Consider the following 23,664-nt stretch of genomic DNA (forward strand, 5'->3'; position numbering starts at 1 on the left):
AAAAGTACACTCTACATGCCACAGCGTTGTTCCTTCTCGATTTTTCAGCAATGACTACTCGGATCCTCCTTATTGGAAACCAACTCAGCCCTTGCTAATTTTTAATTTACATAAGTACTAATTTCTGAACCACACCTTTGAGGGAAACAGTCGTTAATGGAGAATATAAAACATAAAGGGATACTGGAACAGTAATTCCTACATTGTTTTAACATTTCAGGAAAAGGAGTTATTCTTTCATGAATATCAGTTAAACGAACAGCTTTACATAAAGTATATTCAGAGTAGAAGGCTTAATATAAGATACAATATATCTTCCCAATTGGTAGTAAGATATACTGACAGAAGAACATAGTGCTGGAAACTATGGTATAATCCAAAACTTTGTTTCACTTGCGACTGACTGAGGTATGATCGCATCTTCCCGATGCTTAACTGGATTTCCAAGGTCTACCTTTTAACGTCATCAGCTGTTTATCTTCTAGTCTTACTTGACAAATAAAATTAAGTAGTTTGGATTTATGCGAGCTTCTTCACAGAATTTCCATTTATAAACATAGAATTCAAATTTCTTATTTGATATTTCCCGTTAGAAAAGAACAGGCGAATGACGAATGAGATTTTGCCGTATTTGTCATATAATTCTATTTGATGTCATTCCTCTTTCAGTGATTTCTATCTGCATAATTTAATAGTTCATTATCATATTACAGCCACTGAATCTCAAATAGCTGGTAACAATCATATTTCACAATCTGTTAGCATCCACTTGCTACAGTCCTGTTCTTCCCACCTTCTATCTGAGCAACTTCCAAGCTGGTCAGTGGGGGGAAAAAGCATTAATAGTATTACAACAGCAGGAAAGAAAACTTGCATCATATCAGCCAGCATACCAAACATTCAGGTGGATGTTTCCAACCATCCTAAATTGGTCTGTGCAGCTTTTACTAATACTTTACATTAGACTCCATGTGCATTATTTAAAAACAACCATATACATTAAGCTGTTAGGACTTTTTTTCTTTTCATCTTTTCAATTATTTAAAAGAATGCTTTTCCTTGTAAGGGAACTAGCTCTATATCTGGATCTAAAATCATTAGTATTTCTGTTATCTCAGATGCTGCCCAAATTGCACTCTACTTATTAAATAAAAACAGTCTCTATCCAAAGTCAAGTGTATAAGCACAGTTAATTGAGCATGAAAACACATATGGATTCCTCAGGCAGGCAACCAAGCTGAATTTTCTGACCCCATCTCATTTTTTCCCCTCTTCTTCCTCAGAATGGCTTCCATACAAGTCACTGTAATAAGCTGAACTATTTCTTCTATGCTACTTTGTGGAAAACTAGCTCTGGAGGACTGAAGGCCCTGCAAGGATGTTTGCAATTTCATCGTATTGGCTTTTGATTCTCCATAATAAATCCAAGCTAACTCAGGATCCTTCCAAGGTCAGGGAGGCCAGTCTGCATTATTATTAAAGATTAATGCATATTTACACAAAGTCATATCTACGAATGTATACCCTCAGATCAAGAAAGCCAATGACTCAGTAACTGACAAAAAAACCACAACTGTCCGCAATTTCCGTGTTATCACAAAGGCCAACCTGAACCCAGTCTTCATCTTAACAGCAAAACCAAAATGGTGGGTCTTCAGTTTCCATTCAAACAAATATTCTTTGATACTCAGACTTACCTTTTTCACAGATTATTTTACACTCAGTATTTAATGCAAAATTGACCTGGATATGTTTTCCTACTGCAGTCCTAGAGTAATTTTTTTTGTTAAAATCTATTTCATAGAATGCCTCAAGTTGGAAAGGACTCACAAGGACCATCAAGTAGAACTCCCTGTTCCCTGCAGGACTACCTAAAACTAGATCATATGATTAAAGGCATTGTGCAGACGCTCCTTGAACAGGCTTGGTGCCGTGACCACTTCCCAGGGAAGCCTGTTCCAGTGACCGACAATACCTATGTTTACCTTATAGAAAGTGACTTTGCAAAAATACAATTTGTAATTCTACGTATGTCCGACTCTGTAATATGTAGACAAATGTGACTATCACGTTGCCTTTACTACATCTTGCAGACTGCCATGACCTACAGCCTTGCTGAACGTTAGTTTCTTGGTGATGTGTGTTTCCATCCACACTAAAATGCAGCTACTTATGAATGTGTGAAAAAGGGGAAATCAGGGAGAAAGGTATCAGAGAGCTTCTTCTAAGCAAAGAATCTACTGTAACCAAAGACACTGGTAAAAAAAACCCTCAGATGAGAGCCACAAGAAAATACTGTTTTTTCATTACTACAAAAAAAATAATCTCCGTTTTTAAAGCTACGTATATTGGAGATCTGTTATATACCAATTTAAATACGTATTAATTTATGCTTCACTGATTAGGTATATCATAATCCATTATGATATTCTAGTATTTAAGAAAGTTTTGTTACCTACATTTTTAAAAAGTAAGTGGGTAGGTATAACTGGAACATTCCCACAATTTATACAATATAAGCATTTTTCTAATCAGTTAAAATTCACTGAAGCAAATATATTCATGCAAGTGTTTAGCTTCGGCATAGATGGGGTGAATTATTTGGATGAAAATGCAAGAACTTTTAGAAAGTTCATTACTCTTTCTGTGAAATTAAATATCAGATTGTTCTCTTAATAAATGGAAGCCTTCAAGAAAAGCCAATGAGAAACTAATGAATGAGAATTTAGATGAGGTCTGAGAATTCTGTGTTCAAGTTAGGAAAACCGTTTGCATTCTTAACAGCCACTAGCACTATCAAGCTCATTACTTAACGAGGGCAATCTAGCCAGTAAAACTAACTGGCAACTCAGAAGAAATAGCTTTTAAGTCAAGAATGCTCTCTGGTGACACACTACTGATGATGACTTTTATGTCAATAGCTGGGAGAGATACAAAAATGCAAAAGCCAGAGATTTCATCTGCAAGATCGGACTATCAAATTTACAGAGTACTCGCCAGAATACAAAGGAAAAGATTACTTAATTTTAGTAGTTTTCAAGTGCAATTATCTTTTCTGTGCCTTGCAAAATTTAAAGTGATCTATAAAAAAAAAGTATTAAATGCATCTTCCATGAGTTTGATGATGCTATTTATGCCTCTTTTTAAGAGCTCATAAAACAACTTGTGAAACTATGGTCTCCCATACCAAGCAACTTGGTGATGATGCTGACACATCGCTTTACTAATTAGCACATACTCTGCAATTGCAATTATGGTTTGCTTCTTTTTAAGTATGTTCGTACAGTGGAAATATCTCTATAGCTCTGTGATGTTTTCAATATGCAGTTAAAACCTTTATCATATTTATTAACTATCCCAAAAACAATTTGTCACAACAGTCTTTCCAGAAAGTATTACTGCTAATTTATATTAGTCAAGCCCAATTCTGACTTGAAAATTTTACTTGACGGACATTACATTTGGAAAGTTGATACCTATTGGGGAAAAATTTCATACTATTTTAAAGGTTTGACATGGTAATAAGTAAGCAAAGCTCCACTAGACAACAAGGTATGTTGGTACTTTCCTGTAGATTTTGAAACAAAGAAGTTTCTCTTCCAAAGGCAGAAAAGCTGCTTTTATTGTCCTTTGGACATTCCAGTGAAAAGTTCTTCCTTTTTCTCCCCAGCTCTGAATATGTTACCAGGATGCCTACTCTTCTGTATGTACTACAGAACCATCATCTCACCATTCTCCCACCTACTCTTCAATTTGCAGATATACTTCACAGTCACAATATTTGTTTATGAACTCCTTACCCTCTTGCCTGAACTTCTGTCCTCCACCTGAAGCTTATCTCTTCACAAATACTGCTCTCTGCAAAACCTCCTCTGGTGCACATACCACCAGTTAGGCTGGCTTTCTCATGGTTCTTTTCTTTGATCCTCTTGACAGGTTTCCAGTCTTCAGAGTGGTGCCTGTTCTTCCCTGAAGGGATCAGGACCTTATTTTGGTATCTGTACTTGCTTTGTACACCATTCAAAAGCATAGTGGCTATAATATATCTGGAAAGGGTCAGAGGATATTTCCAGTGGCAAAAAAAAAGGACACAGGAAAATGATAAATCCTCTGACCCCATTACAAAAGGACCCTCAGACTACTCCAGCTTAAAGAAATCATTTTAGATCAGACAGCAGCCCAGACTCCGTGTGTAAATTAAGGGAGAGAGAGACATCGGCTTCTCTTTCCCTTCAGGCTTTGTCTTCTGCAGCTACTGTATCCCCTAAAGGAACCACCAGAGAAAACAGCTCTGGGGGTTTTTTCAGCTCTTGTGCAGATTCCTGCCATCTGCATTTCCTCCTTCCATGAAAAAAGGTGCTTAATTTCCAGTGTACCACGTGGACGAGGACAGGTGCAATGTGATAGCAGGATAGCAGTCCTGTCCAACTTGCCAGAACGTCTTGTCTTCACACATGGACAGAACTATCCTGAAAACTCAGTGCGGCTTATTAAAATACTCTGCCAAATGCTACAAGAAGTGCTGAACAAGACCCAGTACTGAATAAAAAGTAGTGTTAAGAGCATTTTATAGGACCAGATATCGATTGTGCTTACTTGCAAAAAGTTTTTTTAATTTATTACTTCTACTGATTAAGAAGATGGGAAATGATTCATATTTTATTATCTGCTTAAATTTTTGCAGAGCCATCACTCTTGCTAGCAAACAACCCCTGTAAAAAAAAGTAGCTTTCAAGAAGGTACTGGCCAACTGAAAAAGACTGACAACCTGAGAAAAAATGACAGCAGAATGAAGTTACCTTCCACGAGATACATGCAGCATGTGAAACTGCGCCACAAATACACATCAGTTTGGCAGGTGGGTAGAAGCAGCAGCTGATGCAGACATAAAACCTATTAACCCTTCCAAAGCATCTTGAAGGTCAACCAAATACCACAGTGATTTTGAGGTGTTTTGATAGCTAGGTAACCCTCCTGCAGGGAGCAACAGCAGTGACCACAACAGCATCAGGTCTTGACAGAAGGATTTAACAAGCAACCTTGTTTTCAGAGGAGAACACTAACTGACATGAGCGTAACTCGTGTAAGTCAAATTTGTTGGGTTGGATTCAGTTTTGATCCTTCAACCCACAATCCATCCATAATAATAAATACAAGTTCAGTGCTATACTAAAACATTTCCACTTCCACACAAAAAGCTGAATTCGCTCATTAACTATAGCATTTTTAAATCCTCGCTGTTCAGTGACTTGATTAGGAATGCATTTTGGCAAATGCTCTAAGGAACAAAACATTCCAATACTCTCTTACAGTCTCAAGTATCAGGACAGACGTTCTTAGTTTCTCTTCATCAAACATACATGCTAGCTACCTCTGCACAGCTCAGCTGTACTTGTGCTCCTAATGACACCCACTGGGAGCTGGAAACACACAGCCTCATCCAGTATTCCCTACAGCAAAACAGACAAAGACATTGATTTTTCCAGTTCAAGCAATAGCAGCAGGTTGCCTCAGTTTCCTGCCCAGTTTCATCTTCAGCAAAATGTTTGCATCTTTACAGCTATTAACCTCATCACTCCATGACATTAAATATTGCTTTATTTTTCCTTTTTAATAAAGTTCTATATTTCTCTAATGTTTAGAGCTTATTGTTCTTCAGTGGTAAAATATCACCTATCAGGTAAAGAAAAGACGTCTTCTGTTCAAAATTTTCTGAAACTACAGATATGTTTGGCACGTGATTCACATACTGTAAGTGAACAAAACACAGAAATGTCTTCAGCCTCAAGCGGTAGACAAAGCCTTCCAAAAATGAAGTCTGCAGTCACTGCTGAACTGACTAATAATTAGCACATGGCATTGATATTGATAAGGCAGTAAATTTAAACCCTTTAAATAAATATCTTTAACATGGTCTAGAAGAAGGATTTTTCTCATTTAGCTTTTCTTGCTCCTGATATTTATGTTGAAAAACTAACCTGGGACCAGAAATAAAGAAGAAATTCTGAAAGAGTAAATGAGATACAGCAACTGAAATGAAAGAGCCTCAAGCATAATGCAGCTGTACCTACCTAACAGCTCTCTTCTCAATCTGTTGGACTCTGCAAGACTGTCAAATCAAAACATAGCATCTTCTAAGAAAAATCCAAGAGCTCCATTCATACTTGGAAATCAAATCTCTAGCCAAGCATATTTATACATTTTTCTAAATGCTGGGTTTGTTTTAAAGCATTGTCATCTGCAATTTGCAGAAGATGAAATGGAATAACAAAAAACTCAAGACAGACTACCATCAGCCCAGAGAGTTTACAAAATGGAAAGCGAGTTGTGAGCAGAGGAGGTTATAAATTATACAGTGGTTTTTTGATTTCACACCCTGAAGAATAACCTCAATCAGATTCCTTGCCCGCCAGGAACAGAAACTCTGGCTCTGCTTCTTGACAGCCACAGATGGTAATGGACAGCCTCATCTCAGCAAGCCTTTCTCCAAATGGATTCCTCTAATATTGACCATCACCCAGCCATAGCATCTGTCAGCTCCATCCTGTTGCAAATTCCCCTACCTCGACCAGCGAATGCTGAGCTAGGTCGTAGAACACTGAAAATCTATACTAGGTCAGCCTCATGGAGATAGCACGGTCAGCCTCATGGAGATAGCACAGTGGTGGTCGAAAGACCGAAGTCGGATTCCAATCCTACTCACACCACGACTGTGTACTCCCCATCCTCACTTCTTAAAATACCTTCCTAGTTATTATATACACTTTTAAAAAAACCTTTTCAGTATCTAAAGCATAACCCTTGAGAAGAAACTAACTCCCATCCCCAGGAGTACACACAGAATTTTCAGCTGTGTTCTTTTTAGACTGTATCGTGGCAGTAGTGCTTTGAGCACACTTCAAACAAGGCAGTTTTGCTTAATAAAGACCACAGTATAGAAAACCCTGTATTCTACTCCAGCTGTGCTTTATCTAGGCTTCTCTTGTCAAGAAAAGAAACACCCGTGAAATACGACAGATACACGCCTTCCCAAATGAGATGATCATCAAAACATATCACCGCTCCATAGTAACGGACATAGGACTAAGGTTGCAGAAATGCCTCTGGAAGCTGAGCAGCTCGGACGGTGCTTCCATTCTCTCTCCCACTGGTCTTTTGGGGTGGTTTTTTTTTTTTGTTTGTTTGTTTTTTAATAACAATTCAAAACTCCAGACAGGTTGACAACTTACTGAAAATGGTTCTTCTTCAGAAAAGCATTCATCACCTACTGTGTACCATCTTTATTACATTGGTACTGACATTTAACACTCAACAAACCTGCAGCCCTTCTGTGGACCTCTGCCTTACAGTTAAACTTAGGCTTCTCCTTTTCTTTTGATACTTGTTGAGGTTTTCCAGGGACCAGGAGTTGGTTCTGTATCTAGCACTTCATTTTCATGCAAGCCACTTGCATACACTCCTTCCCGCTGGCAAGATGAATCAAGAAGAAAGGGTGGAAAAAAAAAACCCTGTCCTAAGCATCTTTCACAAAATTTCACAGTTGTTTTTCTCTCAACACACAAAATCAAATCGCATGCCATTCCATTCAGCTGTAGTTTGTAGCTTCCCTCAAAATAGTCATTGCAAACTGAGTGAAGATGACTGACAGCTCTCCCGGCTAGATCTTCTGGTGCAAGTTTCTGGTGACCCTGGGGAAGGGTCAGGGGATGCTGCTGATTGATGGCTGTCTCTCTCAAAATGGGGTGACATAATAACTTCTCAGGTGAGAATTCCTGCACAGAAGCAAACCTGTGAGGTGGGGAAGGCAGAGCATCAACGCATAATGGCTAGGAGGGTTCTGAGACAGAGGACTTTTACACTCCAACTCAGAATCCTTTTACCCCAGGGGAAATGTTAAGATGACTTTCAACTGGCAGCAGAACTCCCTCAAGCAGAGCTCTACACAGGGGGTTGTAGCAGGACTCAGAGCTAAGCACTTTGAATTCACTGAGAGATGACAAAAAAAGGAATTTATTCGACTCGCTTAAACTGAGAGCACACAAATGATTCCAGAAGACTTTTTATTCAACACCTAATTAAGTTATTGATAACTGTCGACAGGATTAAGCCACAGAGGCAATTCCCCTTCAACGTTTCTTCATTTTCTTCTAGATGTCAAAAAATAGTTACATCCAGTTAATTTGACCTACAGTGGATTTTCAGAGAAGCTTGAAGTGCCTGAAACAGAGGGGCTGTCCCCTTCAGAGGGTTGTGAAACCATCCCATCTCAATGGATACCCTTTGTTAAGACTGATATACAAAAGGTCAGCTGACTTAATGGTGGTAGAAGCGGTTTACTGTACCTCACAGAGCACAAAGCAGGAGGGTTCTCATCAGTTTACAGAGAGCCATGGTGGAATGGAACACGAGCCCAGGAGAGGTTCACCAAGGGGAGCAGCTCAGGGATTACTTCCTACACAGGTTTAGTATTTGGAAAAGGGGTGGCAAACCAGAGAGCAGAGGTTAACGCTGTCAAGCCTGGCATCTCCTGGCCTAGAACAATGACCAAAAGAAAGCTCCAAAAAGAAAGAAAATGGTACTTCAAAAAAAAGGCCAAGTGTGTAATCAGAGGAGGACAAGGAGTCAGCTTCCTCAAAGATGTGCGTGGTGGTGAGCGATTAGGAGCGACAGAAGTTTGTTGACAGCCTGCAGAGCCAAATGTGCTGGATACCATATCATAGTGCCCAATCATTATTGGATGACACAGGAGAAGGGATCGTAACTCTTCAGTTACTTGGATTAAACAATGTGGAGGCTTCTTTTTAATAAAGACTTTAATAGATGTTCTGCTGCTGATTCTGAACCAATAGCTTGTTTTACAGAAGCTTCAACCTTTCATCTTCTTTGTCAGATATGAACCGGAAAACCACACTTCTAGATTCTCAGCTGGTGGAAATGGGCACAGCTCCAGCACCAGAAACAGGCTAATTCCCACTAAGACTACAGATGATGTGACCCCTTCACATAGAGGATGACAGTGAATGAAGAGTGAAATGTGACAGCCGATGAATTCCTTGGGGTTAGTTTCCATTCCAAGTCAGAAACGAAGCATATGCAGTGCTTCATACACATGCGATGTATGATATGTAGGAAAACCAACTCTTGTTTTATTGCGAGCTTTCTATTCCTTAGTAATGTTTCTTTTAGCCATGAACACCTAAATTCATGACAACTGCAGCTTTCCTAAAGAAAAGAAAATTTCTAGCACTCTGACTGCAGAGTAAATCTGCAAGTCCTAGAATGTGTAACAGAGAGAGCTCACAAATTAAAATGCATCATGGAAACTCAGTTTTTTTAAATCATACCTTTTTCGGTCAATCTTGCGATTCAGGTATTTGACTTAAAAATGCTTAGATTTGATAATGCTATACTTATCGATAATGCTATACTTATTAATCATAATATTTCATTTTGGCATACAACACGCTTACACTTTAACACCAAATTTGACTCTAGATTGTAAAGAAATTGAATTCAACCATACTCCCTCCAGAAGCCATTTTTAGCTTTTAGTACAGCACACAGCACTGACATGCCATTACTGAGATGTGAAGCAGTCACTTTCCTCCTCCGAGAGACTCTGTAATTTATTTTCTGAAACGAGAGCATGAATGTAACAGAGAAGGTTTGCATTCTGGTAAGTTGTCATCTTAACTATTTATTCATTTACCCATGCCAGATTCCCTTCATATAAAGGTTCCCAACTGTAGTACGTCGCCATAATTGCATCATGCTTCCCTGCTCCCACCGCAGCAGTACCTTGCTGTCTCTGCTCTCGCCCAGTCTCTCTTTAGCCGTACCTCTTACCTCAGGACAACACTGAGGGCATCCTGTGCCACAAGATCAAGAATATTCCAGCCTTTTTCTCTCTGCCAGTCTCCATCTCGTTTTTGTCAATACCTGTGCAGTTCACAAAACATTTGGCAAGAACACACTGCTTTTCTGCCTGGTCCTTTGTTATTTATGGTGCAGTAGGACAAGCGGTTCTTCATACACAGCTAAAGCCATTTCAAAATGTCCCCCAGGAGAGGGCTCATAACCTAACCCTAGCCCACGTAGCAGTCATTGTGGGAAGGTGTTCAAGAGACCCAATTACTTGCTGGGATGACGAGCCTTCTACCTGTCCCAGCCTACCCTCTTCCATGGCAAGCACTCAGTACTGTTTACATTTAAAATTATTTTTGCCCCAGCAGGCCCAGAGGCAGATTCACCGGACGTTTCGCCGCCTTTGTGTTGCTGCTTCAGATGCATTCTTTCATTGCACTCTATTCTATCTCATAACCTCCTTACAAACACAATTGTATTATCACTGCGTTTAGCAACACTGAAAATATAGATATCATCTGTGTAATATACAAGGAATATGATTATGATTTACACAACTCTCTTACAGAAAAAAAATGCTACTGTGACCAAATAAGTTGTCACGCCACAACTACATGTAAATTCATGAAATCAACCCTTCTCAAATTTTCAGCCAGAAATAGCACTTTACAGTAAAAACAACCTGAAAGTTGTGGGGCCTGCTCTATTTGTAGTAATTCTGTCCTGTACTAATAATCACATTGTCCTGCACTATTTGTAACAGTCATCCCCACCGTGCAACGCAGTATAAATCACATACCTACCTGGCTCTGTACCCCTACTTTACAGTGGTATAGATAGCAAAATTATCGTTCAATAAAATATTGGTGCCAGTAACTATTTTATAATTAACACAACTTTCTTGATTAAAACAAAAGGATGGACTGTCTTTAAGGTGAGAACACATTCTGTTAGTGGCTCATACATTATCTTGGCAAGACCAAAGATATCACACCTGATTTTAGCTTTGCACCTGATTTGCACCATGAGTGGCCGTGACTGAAGAATACTAGTCTGCTGGCCTTTTACACCCGCTTCACAAATTCAAATGGCTGCTTTGGATATAAAGCAACAAAATACCAGGCCATTTCATAGCACTACAATCCAACCAATGCGAGCAAGTAAACGCCTGGCCCAAGACGTAGAACGCAACATTAAAGGCTATCTAAGCCTTTACTAATGTATTTTTGATAGCGGTACTAAAAGTATTGCGCAAGGGACACCAAATCTGGAGACAATACAAAATTTCACCTTGCACTTTTTGTTATTCATAGTCATATGCGTACTCCATGCCTTAAGATTTTTCTCTAGGTTTCTACACAATATGCCTTTATTCTGGAGTAGATACATTAGAAAAACAGTGGTCATTGCACGATTCATTCAGAAACATCTACCATTACACAACTTTAAACAAGTAGCAAAAGACACAATAAAATGCCAGCACTTTGTTCATTTTTTAAGACAGAACTGACCCTAAAACACAAGAGAACATACCAAACTAGTATGATGGCATACTATTATTAAAGTGAAGTATTAATTTTAATTAACTTTCATTTCATTTTATAAAAAAAAATAATCTATAGATACCTCTTTCAGCAAGACAAAATAATTTTTCATTAAAAAATCTCACATGGATTCTTTTTTGTCAGTACACATAACAAAGGCATTGTGCTAGATTTTTACTTTGAAGCATGCTAATAACGGAGACAAAGCATACAAATGGATGTTTACTGACACTCCTCAGATAACAACACTACTTATTTTACTGATTCATCTTTCTATCATTCAAGTAGCTTTCTTAATGCTGAAATCCAACATTTTATCAAAATAGTAAATTACTGAGTATATTCAAAGTCATCAAAAAGCTTCCCTACATAAGTCTAGCACTGGAGTTTCTGCTACGCACCTAGGCTGTTCAGATTTCATTTTAACTCAATTTTGATGCACTCTACAGGATCATAGTCAAGTGCTGAATTTCATATTGCGCATCCAGTTTCCAAGGCAGACTCCGCATGGGAATACGGAATTTGTCTCTTTTTTAATGTTATAAATTGTTACAGACTATACAGTTTGGACTGATTTTTCTGATTTTTACTATCTTCCCTAAGGACTACATAAATGAATCAAATCTTCCAGGCTACGTATATTTTGCTACAGTTTTCCTTTTCTAAATGCCAAGTCCTTGATGAATTTGATTCTAATTATCACACACAAACTTAAGTTAATCCAAAATATGAACATATGAACATGAAACACAAAGACTGTTTTGTCGACAAAAAAAGTAAACCATTAATATTCCTGAAGTGAAAGCTGCACCTATCGAGTTTCTTTTTTCTTTAAATACTTAAAGCAGCCTAACAAATATATTTTACCTGTAAGTACAGCCTATCAGAAAATTAAAAAAAAAAAATTTGTTGTAAGACAATAATGAGTCACCAGAAAGAACTAGAACTGTTGCTGAAATATATTCAGTCATGATACTCCATCAAGAACGATTTCTGAGCTCTAGAAGCTAAATTTTCATCAAGCCCCCCAAAAAACCCTAAACTGAAAGAAGAAAAAAAGAAGTATCAGAGTTTCAAAATCGCATCCCTTATGACCACCATGACTACTGGTTGGTTACTACCTGAAGAATCAACCTTTCACAAACTCCTTTTCACTGATAAACAGCAAAACTCTTGAAAGTCATTAAATGAAAATTTCTGCAATCCCTGAAAGCTTCTGGTAATGAAAAAAATTGACTTCTGCATAGGTCTACCCATACAGTGAAAAAAATTAAGCGGGAAGCATGCTAGCAGATACCTTTATATCCATTTTAAAATAACATTCAACTCAGTGAAATAAATCTTTTCTTAATCAGCAATGCTTTAAAAGCTAAATTACAGCTAGAGTATGTAACAAAGAGATAAAACTCTCTGAATAAGAATCAAAATTAATATAAAGAAATTAAGTTATAATTGCTTGAAGAGAGGGAACTATCTAACTTTATGAGATAATTACAAAAGGCAAATCACAGCAGTTTCACAAAACTCTTGTTCAGAGCCTGCTTTTCTTCTAATCTCAAAATTTCCAAGGACCCAAAGCAGAATTTGTGTAAATTTTAGCACAACACAAAAAAATCTCATCCCACCATATCAGATTTGATACTGTCTTAATTTTGAAATGATTACATACTTTCCAAAGGATTGAAAACACTGCTACAGGGTATGTGTGAGTAGCCTAAATTAATTTAGGAATTCTGTTAAACAGCAGCATCTTTCCTATTACCCAGGAGAAGCAGCAATGCTCTGTACTTTTATGTATGTTATTTTAAAGATCCAACTTACCTATTTTATGGATTTTTCAAGGTAATGAAGCTTAAAGAAAATTATCCTTTTTATTAGCCAAATGTGTCTACTTTTCACAAATGCAACCAACTGCTAAAGAAATAAATAGAACAAGATACGCAAAATGGCTATGATTCTTAAGACTTGGATGTCATATATTTCTCAGTCACACTAATGCCACATCCTCTGGCTCAAATTAAATCATGACCTCTCACATATAACAGCAGTAATGGAAAAGCAATTTGCAAATTTTCAGCTTACTACTTGGTGGCAGGCCAGCACCTGCCAACTGGTGTTAGCATCAGACTCTGCATATGCAATGCAGAATGTATTAATTATATAATTTGAAATACATACTCTTCCTTGGAAGTTATACAAACATTCATCTAGGCATACCACTACAGGCTTATTCTTTCTCTGTAATACAGTTCTAAAGATTATGTAGTTCCACGGATGACTTTGTTCAAAATTTGTATTAGATTTGTACTGTTTTAGTCCTTTGTCTTACTAAAAGTTGGCAGATGTCAGAAAGTCCCTGATCTGAACATCATTGCACTGAATCAAAAGGAATGACTGGATGCAAATCCCATTGACAAGTAAGGGAAAAATTCTTTGGATGTGTTGAGTACTGAGCACAACGCAAGATGTGAATGCTTAAGTTCTCTGAAAATAAAAACCCACCAGGCGGGGCAACCACTGAATTTACGTAGCATCTTTGGATGCTCTGAATTACCAGCTAACATCCTGATGACACTTCAATGCAGAATGAACTGAACTTATTCTCGCAGTCATGCCCTACAAAGCTAGGCTCCTCAGGCAAATTTTGAATTGCAGCTTGCAGTCCAACTGAGAACCAGCACCCTGAAATATAAGGCTCCATTCAATGTTGGCTTTATTTCAGCCTCGAGAAATGCATTGCAATTCAGGCGGCCCCATTGCTTCCCTTATTGACTGGCTTGATATAACAGCTTTTCAGCTTTATGAATGCACATACTCTTTTTCTTCCAGCAACTTCACAGTTGTATGATCAAAGAAATTAATCTAGACCATGTTGCCATTATTCAGAGCCACAATAAGTACAGTCTTCTTAACGGTAGGGCAGTATTTCAATCTTGCAGCCATAACCATGATCACAAGTGATTCTCTCTCATCTGATACACTGTTTTACCAAAGCAAAATTCAATTGCACAGGGTTATATACCAAACCCATCGTCTGCAGTCTAATAGAATCTCTCCAGACAGAACCAAAATTAATCTTCTAGAGACCAGCAGCTGGGAAAGAACTAATGGAATTTCACTGTCATTGCAGAAACTTATACAGACTGTCCTGTATCACAGGAACTACGTGGACCTTAAATCCTAGCTACCAAGATTGGAGAGAAGGAAGAAACTTGTAGTGAATGTTCAAGTGAATCAAATGTCTGCATTAAGTTCTTCTGATATACAACTGTTTTGTTTGAAAAGGATTTGTAACCTCAGAAAATCAGAATAGAAAGTAGTTTTTAAAAATCAGACCAAAAAATGTTCATTTTCTTTCAGTCAGTATGAACACTACAGATACGCTCACATGGATTAAGCTGAAAGTATCTATTGAACAAGAGGGGAACTGATTTTAAAATTCTTCTGTGATAAAGTAGCTATTTCTGGAAAGACAGCTATTTTCATAAGTTACTTTCTTTTCTATAGCTTTTATTCCTATGCAAAACCAAATACTTATTTCATTCGTGTTTTTTCTTCTCTCATGTTGCATCTTTTTTTCCTCTCTTCTCCTCCTCCCAAAATGTCTAGGCCAGAGCTTTCAAAACAAAAAGGGAGAGCATTCTCTCATATTTGAAAAGAGACAATATTGGAATAAACCCCTAGCAACATAAATTAAACTTTTAGATTTTCCTTGACAATTTTCCAGATAAAATTAAAAAGCAAGAGAAAAGTATTTGTGAGTTGAAACAGAAGGAAAACTCTAGAACTAAACCAAAATGAAAACATAATTACTTCATTTTCTATACCCATAACCTCAGCAGGTAATTGATATTACCAGTTGAAAAGATTGAAATAGTACATTTTCCTTTGTTTATTGCTGCAGTGATCCAATGGAATGAGTCTGCCTAATTTTAAACAACAAATATGAAGTTTTGCTTTGTTTTCATTTTCTGCAAGGAATTGGGAATATCTATTTAAGCAGCCTGAGGTCTCTGTAAAGCTCTCTTTTTGTGACTGTCCATTCACCCGGAATGATGGGGGAGCGAGACATCAGCAGTGTTGGGATTACAGATCAGAAACTGCTATTTAAATTTCATGAGTACTGAGATAAGACAATAGAAACGATGGAATTTAGGGCTCAATATTAGGGCCAGTGCTCTTGAACATTTTTATATGTGATACAGATGCAGGAATCAAATGTACATGAAGTAAGTTTGCCGATGACACTAAACTAGGAGGAGCTGTGGACTCCCTCGAGGGTAGAGAGGCCTCACAGGAGAGATGAGGATAGACTAGAAAGCTGGACATCACCAATCATATGAAGTTTAACAAGAACATGTGCAGGATTCTCCACCTGGGATGGGATAATCCTGCTTATACGTGCAAACTGGGGGACGAGAGTCTGGAGAGCAGCTCTGCAGAAAGAGATCTGAGGGGTTGGGTTGATGGCAAGTTGAATATGGCTCAACAGTGTGCCCTGGCAGCCAAAAAGGCCAACCTTGTCCTGGGGTGCATCAAGCACAGCATTGCTAGCTGGTCAAGGGAGGCGATTGTCCCACTTTACACTGCAGTGGTGTTGTCCCACCTCGAGTACTGCACACAGTTTAGGGCTCTTCAATATAAGGACATCAGACTATTACAGTGTGTCCAGAGGAGGGCAAGATGGTGAAAGGTCTTGAGGGCAAGACTTACAAGCAGTGGCTGAGGTCACTTGGTTTGTTCAGTTTGGAGAAGAGAAGGCCGAGGGGTGACCTCATCGCACTCTACAACTTCCTCAAGGGGAGCAGCAGAGGAGGAGGTGTTGATATCTCTGATATCGCTGGTGACCAGCGATAGCACATGCAGAAAAAGAATGAAGTTGCGTCAGGGGAAGTTCAGCTTGGACATTAGGAAGAGGTTCTTCACTGAGAGGCTCATCGATCATTGGAACAGGCTCCCCAGGAAAGTGGTCACAGCAGCAAGCCCATCAGAATCCAAGTAGCATCTGGACAACGCTCTTAGTCATATAATTTACTTTTAGGAAGTCCTGCGAGGAGCAGGGAGTCAGACTCAATGATCCTTATGGGTCCCTTCCAACTTGAGACATGCTATGATCCTAAGATTCTTATAAACAGAATAAAAACATTTCTCAGAATACTTATTCATCAAACTTAATGGTGAAATCCATACTTTTTTCTCTTCTAGGTGATATTCTGATTCCTTTTCACATAACTATATTTCTGCCCTCCATCTAACTCCATTTGAGAAAGATCATAAGGTACTGTAATGGCTAGTAGGCATGTCACATGCAAATACACTTACTAGTACTTGGTGCAGTATGACAGTTAGTCTACAGTAAAGCTTATTTATATGTATTTCAAAATTAAAACTCAAAATCTGGCAAGGACGAGAAATCTTTCAAACTGCCTTTCCTTTTTTCTCTCTGTAATTTTGAAGAAATTAACAGGTGTGAGCTTAAGATTCTTCATGATGATGATTAAATATTCCATGTGATATAAAGTATACAATGAAAGTACGATAACATTGCCCTGTGGGGTCATTCTACACAGAAGCAGGTGTGTCTGCTTTACCTATTTATTGCTACTTTAGTGCCCACTTAACTGTGTCAGTACTGGAAGAGTGTAACCTATGTCATACAGGTCATTATCACAGGCTGGTTTAGACAAATAGTATACATGAATTCACAAGCAAAACAGATACTTTCAGTTTGCTGAGTGGTTATTTTTACTGTGTGTGGTATCCACCTGGGCAATTCCCTGAAGTACAAATTGCTGAAAGCCAGAAGAATATTGCAGGGAAACCACCACTTAACACATTTTTTTTTTCCTCCATATGTATTTGCTTCTGCCAGAGACAAGGCAACAGACTAGAAAAACCTTCATATGATTAGCTTTATATTCATTACACAATGCATACATTATACAATGTATTATGTGCTATACAATGCAGTGCTAATTACACAATGCATATATTATATAACACACTGACACTTTCAGAAGCAGGTAACTATGGAATGCAACTTATCAACCAAAATCCTTGCAGCAAATTCTGATCCTGTGAAGTATGTGTGATTAGACATTTTAAAACAGTAACAAAGTAAAAAGAAAATTGGGAATAGAAGCTTGATCTGCTTCTGCTCAGTAATCAACAATTTTGACATCAGGAGTCAGATATGCAAAAGCTGTAGCTGAAGTCCCAGAACCGTATTTTCATCAGGAGAAGATCTGTCCAGAGAAATGCAAGCCCCATTGTTATTTTTCTGAATTAAGTCTCTAAATGCTTGAAACTGATTTGTTATATGCATTTAGTTTGTGGATGACGAGCGTTGCATGAGAAACATTCTGGTCTTGTGTACTGGCCTGAAAGAGGCTAAATAAAACCTCATTGCTTTCACTTTATCTTGCATGGGAGAGTTATTAGTGTGTTTTGTTACAGTATTGAGTTATAATTTAATTGTATTTCTGTTACTCTGCACTTTAGTGAAAGGGAAGGTATTAACTATTCATAACAGTGAGGTGTTCATTGATGAGAGCCTTAGTAACAAAGCAAAATAAGCGGAGTATCACATGATCTCTTTCCAGTTTTGCACAAGACATCCTTTTGAATCTCAGTACTGTACTTTCTTAGTGAGGCTGTGCCAACAGGTCAAAGCATGACAGGTATTAAAGAGGGTAATTAATACGATGCTTGGTTGTGCCTTACATTCTTCCTAAGGTAAAGTGTAAAGGCATGTCCGAAAAAGAGGTCAGCTGTAATCACCAAATGAGGAACTAATCTGCAGTATGTGCTGTGGTGTTTCGGATCAGCACAGATTACATTAATCTGTGTGACCTGCCTGCAGCGACTCCTACCATGTAACACAGAAAACTGTCAGCACTGGGAGTCACGAGAAGACATCTTCAAGTTCCTGCAGATTAATGCTTTCACAGGAGGCGGGAGGAGAGGCATTCAGCACAACTCATCACCTCCTAAGAAGTTGAACTGACAGCATAAATAAGATAGATTTCCAAGCAAAGTACATCTTACTGAATTTATATGTCACTTGGGTATGCTTGCATTCAAACTTAAGCCAACAGCGACTTGCTTTTATGCCTATCTGCATACGACATTCCATGGTTCTAAAAACAAGTTTAGTAATAACCTTTTAAGGATGCAACTGTAACACACCTCTTGTTTTCAAAGGGAACTCTCACGTCCTTCCTGAATAGCGGCCCACTGAAGGACTTTCATGAATAGATTTTCTTTTGGAAATCCCAAGGCCGTCACTTTCAGAGGTGGTACGTCAGTAAACCTTTCTTTGTCTCCATGAGAAAAGATAGACGCACAGCCAAAAAGCTGCAAGGGGGGGCGTCACACACACAAGTGTGCTATTTGATTTGTATGAACAGCTTTCCATTAAGTGCCATTAAAAACAGTCATAAAAAAACAGTTTATATTCCTGTAACATACTTCAATTCCCAGTTTAAGCTTGGTTTATACATGAAAGATTTTTTGCTTTTAGGCAGAGAGATAACTATCAGTTTCTTCATGGAACTCTACGTGCCAAACTCTTTATAACCCAGGGACTTCATTGCATGCATCTTCATGCCAGAATGTGAAATTACTGAGCTGAGTTTTCATTTTTTCTGCACTCACCAACCTCCATCTGAAAGAGATCCAACTATATAATGCTTTTCCATATTCATTTTTTTGTAGGATCCAAGTTCCTTGGATCCCATGTTCCAACTAGGATTTATTTTTAGACCAGATGACATTTGTTTTAAGAGTCACAATATGCAAAGAGACCTGGGTCTAGTGTTTACTATAGTTAGCATTCATTTCTCAGTAGAGCTTACAGTTAAGGAATATGCTTGTCACGGGACCATTTCTGTGGACAATGTAGGATTGCTTCAGAAACAAAGGCATGGCATTTATCAGCCATCAACAAAAACTGGATTTTTTCCCTTCTATTAAGCCTTAACAGTATTTTCATGAAACTACATATTGAGAACACAATAATTACATTTATTTGTGAGAACAGACACCTGATGAACCACTAGGGTTAAAAGGGTTGGAATTCATGCCTGTTTCATTCAGGTTCAAACCTTCAACCTCCACACTTGCCAGCAAAATAGCATAGTGGAAACTTTCCTGCTAGCCTAGTTTCCCATTATTATAATTTTCAAAACTCATTCTTTATCTCTTGCTGCAGACAACCAGATATTTTTTTTCTGTGAAAAACGATCATGAATTTTCTTCTTCAAAATATAAAGCAACTGTAAAATAGAAGATGTAAATTGATAGAACTGTCAACTTCAAAAGACATGAATCTTACAGTGCCCTGAGGAAGACTATTTGGGGCCAAGACTCAGGCGATTTCCCTTTAAAGTATTCTTACGTTGAATGAGTCTTTGAAAACATTTTGATAAGCAGAGCAGGATGAGGATACAACAGATAAATCTCCTCTCCTGAGTTATGAGGGCTCGTCTTGCCTGCTGACACCTCGAAGAACTCCTCAGCCCTAATTTTAACCATTATAGAGCGAAGTAGCTCAGGTCAGCACAGGGCAAACTTGCCTGACAGCTTCCAAAGCACACAAAAACTTTTATGCCATTAGAAATTGCTAAAAACAAGTTTGTCCTGGTGTTGCCACATAGGCCGCAAGAGATTTATAAGATATATCCATGACTCAGAGGAAGGCATCAAGGTCTGGAAAGCCCCAAGAATTTATTCAATAAACTGGATTATTTAAGAGCTTCTTATATTTCAACATACTGCTTCTGCACAAGCCTAGCGGGAGTCAAGGTCTGTTTCTGTCAGTGCTCTCAGAGGCTGGGACTCCTCAGGAAAAAACTCGCCTCTTTGAAGCGTGGGACTGCTGCACTGCTATGTGTTTTGATTCTTAGCTGGCATAAAGCAGAATCATTCCATCCCATTCTGCAAAACTACACAGAGAGCCTGCTGAGAACCTACTCTGTCTAAGTAAGTAGTAAATGACTTAAGGTGTAGTACAGTAAAAAGGTTTCATAGGTATTTATTCAAAGTGAGTTTTATAACTGACTTCATAAATTCATGAAGTGAGTAGCACGCTCATCAAAATACGTATCAATTAACATTTTTCTTGAGAAATGTTTAAGCTGTACACAAAAATCTATGTGAGAATAGTGAGATATACTGGATAATATTAATTAGAAACAATAATGGTTGATTAGATTGCTATCTCTATCTATGCAAGTTAAGGATCAGCCATTTTACTAGTCATCTGGATTTAAAAAGGCCATTACTAGAGGAGTTAAAACACCTTTCTCTCACCTTTTGAGGAAGATGTTTTATTAATAAATCAGACTCATGCATAAAAAGAGTACACATGGAATGAAGTCTTTTGCACCCATGGAACTGTCCTGTGGCCACCTGTTCAGAACACTGATTTTGGTTTAGACAAAAAATAGCCAATAAACTCATGTTTTTCAATCCAGGCCTATACTAATTTCTCTCCTTAAAGAGCACAAAGAAACCAGGGGGTGAACGTTTTTTGCCCAAACCAAGTAGGTCAGATAAAGAGTGGTTTTTATCCAACTAAATGGTAAAGGAAACGATGCACGAACAAGAAAATTGTAATGCAGCCACGGATCACTTCTGACGCTTTCAATTAAGATTTTGTTTAGTTAAGCACTTACAAATTTTAATGAAAGGTTTTGCAAAAAAAATAATTAAAAGATTTCCAGTTTTCTTAAATTGTCTGACTTCTCCATAAAAATGTGTTGTGTTTGTATTCAATTGTTTTCACACATTTCACTCCCAGATAACTGCACTCAAGAGCAGTACTAAATTCTGATGCTGAATTCTTTGCAAACTAAGTGCTCTACACAGAGTTTGCCCTTCTTTTAATTAAAGACATTTGCACTTCAAGATTCTTAAATTAAAAAACATGATGAATTTGCATTATTAACACAGTATTTTTTAATAATTCTATTTCAAGAAGACAGGATTATTCCATCTACATAAATACATCTAGTAAAAATTGAAAAGGAACTTCACAACCGAAAGTCTCTCCATAATTAAAGCCTAACCTAAGCAAATGCCTACTGTGAACTTCAGCATAATAGCTTCATCTGGCAATGCTCTCCTTCCTGGTATTTACTGAGAATGTGTGCCGCTATCATATAGAAAAAAATCTTCATGGTATTTGTTATACTCATTTTACAGTAGTATTTGTAAAAACACTACATCTCTGCCTGTGCTATTTTGAAAACTTCTGTTCTCCTTCCTTCCAAAACAATTTTCACTCCAGCTACTCCTGAATGGATCAATTACCTTCAGAATGAAAACCTACCTGTTGGGGAGAGGGAGTGAAGAAGCAAAATGTGATTTTATTTTTATTTATTCTTGGATGCATCAAACATGTAGAATGCTTTCCCAGTTACAGGCTGGTTTGAAATCTGATAACGAGATCCACCAGGAATGAGAACCAGCACAAACCACACGGTTTGAGATAATTTTGTTTCAGAAAAGGAAAACAAACCAAACCAAGAAAATCCTGCAGACAGGGGGCCTGACAATTCAATCCATTCTGCAGCATCTCTCAATGCATCACCTTGTTCTGGAACCAACACAGCAGAACCAAAAGGAATCCACACTTCACAGACCACATTAAAACTATGACTACATGCACCTGATAACTAAACCTCTCTGAAATACCGAAGACATTAGCATTATGCTATCAGAATAGGAGGTAACACAGTAAGATACTTCACAACACTGCAAAGCCACTCTCTCTCCAGTAGCATATAATCCCTTCGAGCTTTTCCTAGACCTCAGTTTAAAGACTTAAAATTAATGGAGTTACAAGGTTCAAATTAATTAATACGTTCTGAAAACTCACATCAAGATAAAGCTCTTGCGGCATGAAAGTCACTACACTAACAGATTAAGGCCTTAGTCTTACAATGTCATTACTGATATCTGGATACAATATCAAGTGTGTATAACTCTTATGATCAGCTTTAAGTGCCTCGGATGCACAAACACCAAAGCCTCATCCCAGAGATTTTTTACACCTTGCTGTAACTCTTTAGCACCATGTGCTGTCATTTAATTCTGCCTGAGGAGATTGAATTATACGCACTAAGCCCATTAGAAAGTATTTGCAGTATTAGCTAAAATACAGGACTAACTCTATAATTAAAAATGTGCAATTATTGTATTTCAATGGCAATTTTTTACTTGAAAGAAAACAACACAAATTGCAGGCATCTACTCCCAGGGCATTTCACAATTTCAACATTTACAAACATCATTTCTTTCAACAAGGCTTAATATGTCCCTCTTGAAGTTGTTCAGGAAATCTGCCCAGGTTTCATTCACTGAAAACACAGGGGATTTGAGTCATAGCATAAATATTCCAAGTTTTGCATTTCCTATTAAGCAGCAATACATTTCTATGCCATCCAAAACAAGAATAACAGAGTACCTATTCTCATCAAAATGGAGTACGTTCTTAAATACAACTTCTCTTCTATTCATTTCAATATAAACTTTGAAATGGTTTAATTAAATAGTGACCTACATTACCATACTTTCAAATTTACTTTTTTCTCAATATTTCTCAAACACAGCCCAAAGAGTATGCTAGTTAAAAAAAAAGGAATGCCTAATTTGTGGGTTAAATCCCATTGATAAATCACAGTTAAAAAGAAGGGCTAAATTACTTTGCAAAATCAGAGATATTGTTATCTGTAAGGCAATTAATTCAATTTCCCAAGAAGCATATTCCCTGACTAACCTCATGTGCGTGTATGGGACGTCAGACACTATCCTGATCAATCCCCTAAATCTCAATTAAATACAACAGCTAAGATCCAAGGTAAAAAAACATCCTTCTCCCTGGTTAATAGCTTGATGCTATTAGCGGTTACATGTAGCATGTTTCATATTTCAGAATCTCTGTGTACATTTAGTGCAAGAGACGGAGATTGGGGGGGGGTCATAAGCAATGACCAGCTTTGGGTCCTCTCCATGCTTTGTCCCAACCTGGTTAAATTGCAGTTGCTTTGCAAGGTGGGTCACTAACATTCCCTTCATGTGCTATTTTGTGGCCATGTTACCGGGCACATCATTAGTTCCACTTAAAATACTTCACATCTCAACAGACTAAGGATGGGTCAAAAGTCAGCCATATAAATTGCTGGTGCTATACTTCAACCAAAGGCAGTGGAGGACATGGAGCGCTCTCACTTTACAGAAGGGATCTAAAAAA

At 37.9% G+C, this 23,664-nt stretch overlaps 1 protein-coding gene across 1 annotated transcript in view; it reads right to left on the reverse strand.

Annotated features, from left to right (window-relative positions):
* Positions 1–23,664, reverse strand: part of GALNT18 (polypeptide N-acetylgalactosaminyltransferase 18) — a 240,562-nt gene that overhangs the window by 145,740 nt on the left and 71,158 nt on the right. The window contains exon 4 of the mRNA XM_009892647.1: positions 1,546–1,555. Coding sequence (XP_009890949.1) covers positions 1,546–1,555 — 10 coding nt within the window. The remainder of the gene's footprint in view (positions 1–1,545; positions 1,556–23,664) is intronic.

The sequence above is a fragment of the Charadrius vociferus genome, unplaced genomic scaffold, assembly GCF_000708025.1.
Source record: "Charadrius vociferus isolate BGI_N301 unplaced genomic scaffold, ASM70802v2 scaffold19, whole genome shotgun sequence".
NCBI classification, from domain to species: Eukaryota; Metazoa; Chordata; class Aves; order Charadriiformes; family Charadriidae; genus Charadrius; species Charadrius vociferus.